Genomic DNA, 6,372 nt, shown 5'->3' with positions numbered 1-6,372 from the left:
AAAAGGAGATAGATACAGTGGACTCCTCTGCCCCCAAGGGCTAGAGATTGACGGAAAGCCATTTTGTAGTAATATTTTGTAGCTCTACCAAAACCAGCATTAATTAGCTGATTAATTAGCATTAATTGGCTAACTGTACATTTTATTCATTTAGAGGGTCGTTAACACCAAATATGCTTTAAAAAAATCATATGCTCTTGGGCAATGCAATAACAGTGGTTTCTTTATGAAGGAGTTGGGAGAGGGGAAGTTGCTTCCTGCTGCCCCTTCCCCATTCTCATTTTTCTCTGCATAACCTAGATAGCATTTAGTTCATGACCAAAGCCAAAAGACAGAGATACTCAGTGCGCTAGCCAAGCGTCATGGAGTGACAACTCCATGAACTACAAAGGCAGCTGGAAGGAACTGGCAGTCTCTGTCTTCAGGAAAGAACCCAGACCCTGACAAACCTTGGGAAGCTGCTGCAGGAGCTTATCTACTGGGGAGGAGGGATGGCTGAGACACTTCTTAAGGAGCAGGAGAAATATAAGACTCAGTATATGAAACGTTTAATCTTGAAGGAGGATTGATAGAGAGGCTGCCAAAGGGCCAGTGGAACAACAGAGGGCAGGAAAGGAACAGGGGCAGACAGCCTCTTCTCCATGGAATCTGTTCTTACTCTTTTTTTCTGCCACCAGGAAAATTAAAACTACTAACTTCACATTACCCATGAGCTTAAAGATCACTGCAGATATAAAATAGTGTGATATTCTTTGCTATTCTGAAAAGAAAAGAGTAACCTACCAGCCCTGTATTCTAGCTTTGGCAACAGCTTAACTCCTGCACTAAAATGAAAGCAAAAGGCTTTTCATACTGTGACACAACAGTGTACTGAATTGGAATAAACCTTCTTGCTCCTTTGAATTTATACCCTAATACATTAGGTTTGATATGCTGACTAGGATCAAAATGACACCGATGACAAAAACTGCAAGCCCTGCTTTAATTAATGTATACATATAATTCTTCTAGGGATTTCTCTAAACTACTTGACATCCTGTGTCAGTGAGTTTCACTGAGTAATAACTTTGCATAAAATGTTATTTCATATGTTGCCTTTTAATTTCACTGAACATCCCCTTGTTCTTTTAACACTGGAGAAAATAAAAGGAAATACTTTGGTCACAAGACTTCTTACTGGAACAATTATAAAAATCCATTTAAAAATCCACCTCTCCTCTGTCAGGTAGTAATACAGTTGCGTATTTTTCAGTTAGCCAAAGGAATTATATTCATATCAAAAGAAAAACATTTAGCAAAATATTTGCTTTCAGACTTGTTTACTGTTTATTATTTTAATTTACATCAGTTACTGCTTGCAAAACTTCCAGGGAAATAATTTTAACTTGTTTTTATTTTTTTTCTTTTCCCACTGCATAGTAAATACAGCCTTCTTAGTATTTCAGAAGCATAGTAGTATAGAAATGTTAGGGCCTGCTTCTGCTCCAAATGAAGTTAATGGAAAACGCCAACTGACTTTATTAGGAGTTAGGTCAGGCCCCAAATTTGCAGCTTTTGAAATTTCATAGTTGAAAATTTTCTGGCTAATCTTCAGAACCGACTACTTCTACAACTATAACACTATTTACAACTTTATTTATATGTACTTCTTTATTACAATATGTAATATCAATGTTCCTTGTAAAGGTTACTATTTTATAGAAATTAGACTGAAGTTATTGCCAATCAACCTTTTAATAAACTTAAGTGGGATAACTTTCAGAATTTTTCTCAACATACGATTCAGTTTTTATTCACTCTTGCTGTCTTTGACAATTGCTTAACTACCTTAATTTCAAAGCCTTTTTCAGTGTAATAAAAAAGTCCTTTTGGTAGAAGTTTATTGGTCCCATTTCAAATTACGTTCTGCAACATTCTTGTACTGATGAGGACTCATTATTAGGAATTTTTCTGTTTCAACACAGTATATAAAGCCATGCCTCTCAACCAACCAACCTCAGTATATAAGTGTAAGTGAGGTCAAACAGATTGCTCACTAAATCTTTGATCAAGTTGTCTGATCACATATAGACACAACTCTCTGAATTGTTGCATATGTTGTACAATGTTATCATACAAATTTAAGCATTTCCATTATTGACTGCTGCTTGTGTATGTATATATTAACTTGCTGGTCATAAAACTACAACAAAGGACAAGATATACCAATACGGAATTAAGACCTCTAGTCTTGTCTCTCCAAAAATTAAGAAAAATCCGTGTTCTTTATGATTGACCAACTCATGACATTGTGCTTCAAATATACACATTTTCCAAAATTAAACCGTGAAGTTAATGTCAAATACTGTGTTGTAACTTTAAATATAACTGACATATTAGAACAGATAGATGGGTAATTATGATAAACTACACAATAGTGCTACTGTAGATAATATCATTTATCAATCCTGTGGTCCCCATCATTCATGCATTTACAGTTTGGGAATACAGTGACTGCAAAGGATAATAATTCATAATGGCTACATTCTCAGTACTTCATGCTAGCTCACTAGACAAAATAAAAAAGGTTAATTGTATAACTGGAAAAATGTAAAATTTTATTCCAAGAAAATTAACAAGCTACACAGGTAAATTTTGGCAAATGCAACTTTATATTGAAATCCACACATCTGTATCTTAAAGAAGGAAAGACTCACAGACTCTAATGTATTTCTAAAATACTAAGAAATCATATTATATGCTTTCACAAGTTAAAACTTAAATAATTTAAAACAACCAATACACCAAAATGTGCAGAAAATATAAACAAGACTGTGCCTTCAGTAGAATAAATGCTTCACAAATTGTGCAAGATATCATACTAAGGCTGCGGTCTCCCCATGACAGCTGTCTTAAAATATAAACATACATCAACTGCCTGTGTTTCTCAGAACAAACTAGAAAGGGCGGCACACCTAGAAAAAAATCGTATCATCCCAGTGATGTGCATACTGATTTTGGGAACCGTTGGAGTAAAAAGGAAAAAAGAGGACTAAGTGATCTTTCATGCACTCCCAAATGACGGACCAGAGTTATTGATTCAATTTTCCTTGCTTATTTGCTTCAATGCTAAACAAAATGGAAGATACTAGATAACCCTTTAAGGCAACATGTGTTTATTCTGTATAATTATAACTGTTCAATTATGACTGGATATTATCATTAACGTTGCCTAACAGACTGATATCTAGCTTTTTAAAAAATATAAATAAGAGTCTATTAAACTTTATACCAAATCAGCAAAAACCACAGAATACAGTTAAATGTTAGTAATTTCACTGTTAAGGAAAATGGTATTTAGAAAGAGTAATATATTTGGAAAAAAAAGTAAAGTCTAAATCTGAACAAAAATACTGCTTTGGAATGCTCCCCAAAACTTACTCACAAGGCAAACAGATTTGTAAGTGTGATAATCCAATAATGCATGGCACATCTTTAATCAGTTACAGTACTTGAGTCCCCAGTTTTCAGTCTTTGCAAAACAATAATTGTATGAAATGTTTTAAAGGTCTTCAGATGTCTAAAATTAGTTTTATCAACACATTAACCTCATATCAACTTAATTTATTAAGATGTCCAATGCTAATCTTTTTGATGGTCTTATTTTATGTAGTGATATACACAGCATTTAGCACTGATACTTAGCACCTGCTACTTTCATAATCTAGATTTCAACCACATAAAGGAATTCAGGGCAGTAGTTCAGTCCTTTGTTCTTAATTACTGCAGGAACATGTTTAGGTTTAAGATAGGATTAGAGGTGAGCTATTGCAAAGACTGCAGAATGTTGCCCAAATCCTTACAACTGCTGACATCCCATTCTTGATTTTCTTCTCAAGACATGGCTACAGGCCACAATTGCTTAGCAGAGAATGGTAGTGTTTCACAAGGCTAAAGATTTACAGATGCTCCCTCATATAACACAGTAAGGTTCCCTTGGTAACCTGGATTTTCTGCAGTAAAGAAGGGTTGTGCTGAAACAGCGCCTCAGCTCCCTGTTGGAGAAAATGCAGACAAAAGGATTGATTCCAGCTTGGGCAAAACTCATCCAGACAGCGGCCGTTAGAAATCCCCCTGGTACTACAGGCCCTCTTGCAAAAACTCTCCAGTAACAGGCTACCAAATAGGGACCCCACAAGGTCAGAAAGAGGAATGTCATGATGTAGAACATTCTGCTGATTCTCTTCTCCATTTTGAACTCATCTAAAACCAGTAGCCTTCTCCTGCCTGTGGTGTTCGCATTTTGCCTGATTCCCAACAAGGTTGGAGGTGTGGGACCCCTTCCAAATCCAGCCAGCCAATTAGCAGCTGCTTGACCACTCGCTCCAGGACCATGGAAAGTCCAGTTCTGGCTCACTGCTGCAACAAACTGGACTGGCTTCATTTTCCTGCGATCGTGAACAAAAAATATCAGCTTGAGGTAGACAAGCTGTGTGGCTAGGAGGATAAGGGCAAGAAGAAGCATAAATCCCAAGGAATCATTAGCCCTGAAGGAACGATGCTGGAAAGTGCATTGGTCTTCCTCCCTAATGAACGAGTAGGTGCCCACATCTAAAACTGGGGGGAAAGCCATGGCTACAGAGAGGGTCCACACCATACAGATAACGGCCAAACAAGTCCAGAAGGTCAGCCTTTTCGTATAAAAACGGTGGTGGGCAATAGCTAAGTATCTGGTGACGCTTATGCAGAATAACATGAAAGCAGTGTGAAAGCAGGACAAAACCCCCAAAAAGGCAATCACTTTGCAAGTAAGAGTCCCATACGTCCAAGTAGAGCCATTTTTTACAGAGGTGAAAACAAATGGGAAACAAATTGCAGATCTGAGGATATCTGAGCAGCAAAGATCCAACAGGAAGTAGTAAGGAGCTCTATGCAAGGTCTTATCTTTGACTAGTAAAATGGAGATCAGAAGGTTACCCACCACACTGACTCCTATTATGAAACCCAGTGAAGTCAGTTTCAGAAAAGCTGTTAAAGGAGAGAGATTTTGTAAAATGTTGTCAGCTGCATGGCTGTAGTTCGCCATAGATGGATGGATGATATATATATTGCCTCAGTCAAGTCTCATGATCTATATATAAGAACAAGGAAAAAATAGATCCATACATCTTACTGAAAATGTAATCCACAAACAGAACTGATCTTGTGTCTAGTCATACAGTACATCCTCTTCTTTCTGATTTGTCATGCCATCAAAATATCTGAAAAAAAATCGAGCTATCAGTTCTTAAGTTAACAAGAAATGATGTCAGAAAGTGCTAACAAAGATGTTAATTTATGGAGAACCAAATGAAGTTGTAAATTTGAGTACTATTGTTTGTTTTTAAAAATCATGAGGGTTTTTTTTTTTTTGTACTTACTGTTTAGCATGATTGATTATTGGCGTTTCACAGATTTGGCTTCTTACAGTTTCAGAACTGACCGGTGCCCCTTATATTTGGTAGCATATATAATTTTACAGTTAAAGCCTCAGAGATTTTATGAATCAAAAGATTCCCAGTTTGCAAGCCCAAGAGTTAATTACTGACATCTTTTTAAAAAATCCCCAAAGACTGCTGATATTTTGACATTACCTACATTTATTTTATGGCTACAGTATTTATCAATGTTTTAGAGGCAGCTGCTGTGTTGATACAGATCACACCCAAAGAAACCCTGCAGAATTTATGTTTTTTAACCCAAGTCACCAAAGCACATTAATCACACTGTGTTAGTTCATGCACATTGTAAGAGAAACAGTATTCATTATCCCCCTCCCTTCCTCCTATAAACCATAATTTTATCATTTAGGCTTTCAAATAAACAGGTATGCCAGACAGTCGATAGCACTATGCTTTAGGGTCTCCCCCCCACCTCGCTTTAATGCAAATCTTTAAAGCCTCAACATAATTCACAACAAGCAACGGTCAGTGTAAATACTGAGCAAAAATAGGCAACACACCCAAGATATAATGCCCTCCCTTCGGGAGGGCTGGTTTTGGTTATGCTTAAATAAACATATAATAAATTGATTTTTTTAGCTAATTAGGGCTCCGCGATTCCCACTAATCCTCCCAGTGAATCATACCGGAACACATTTCATGCAATAAAATAAAATAAATTAAAGAACTGTCTGCTGCTGCTGGGGTTTTTTTGTTGTTTTTTTTTTTCCCAGCATGTAAGGTAGCCAACTTCCCCTCTTGTTTTTTTTTTTTTTTTTTTTTCCCCCCCCCAGAGCCGGGGGCGGGAGCCACAGCAGGCATGATCAGGCTCCTTCGTTATTCACACGAAGTGTTTCCTATGCCACCTCGGGTCTACAAAGGATATTCCCACTGAATCCCAGCAAAATCCTTC

At 36.9% G+C, this 6,372-nt stretch overlaps 1 protein-coding gene across 1 annotated transcript; it reads right to left on the bottom strand.

Moving 5' to 3' along the window:
- Positions 1 to 2,578: 2,578 nt before the first annotated feature.
- GPR85 (G protein-coupled receptor 85) lies at positions 2,579 to 5,237 on the bottom strand. Its single transcript, XM_009583651.1, has one exon. It carries the CDS (start codon positions 5,063 to 5,065, stop codon positions 3,953 to 3,955), a length of 1,113 nt encoding a protein of 370 aa, XP_009581946.1. The 5' UTR covers positions 5,066 to 5,237; the 3' UTR covers positions 2,579 to 3,952.
- Positions 5,238 to 6,372: the final 1,135 nt, after the last annotated feature.

The sequence above is a fragment of the Fulmarus glacialis genome, unplaced genomic scaffold, assembly GCF_000690835.1.
Source record: "Fulmarus glacialis isolate BGI_N327 unplaced genomic scaffold, ASM69083v1 scaffold9078, whole genome shotgun sequence".
In the NCBI taxonomy this organism is placed as follows: domain Eukaryota; kingdom Metazoa; phylum Chordata; class Aves; order Procellariiformes; family Procellariidae; genus Fulmarus; species Fulmarus glacialis.
This window is presented reverse-complemented; position numbering and strand designations above follow the sequence as displayed.

Excerpts from the sequence above, each read along its gene's own strand:
- GPR85 (XM_009583651.1), bottom strand. The coding sequence starts at position 5,065 with ATGGCGAACTACAGCCATGCAGCTGACAACATTTTACAAAATCTCTCT.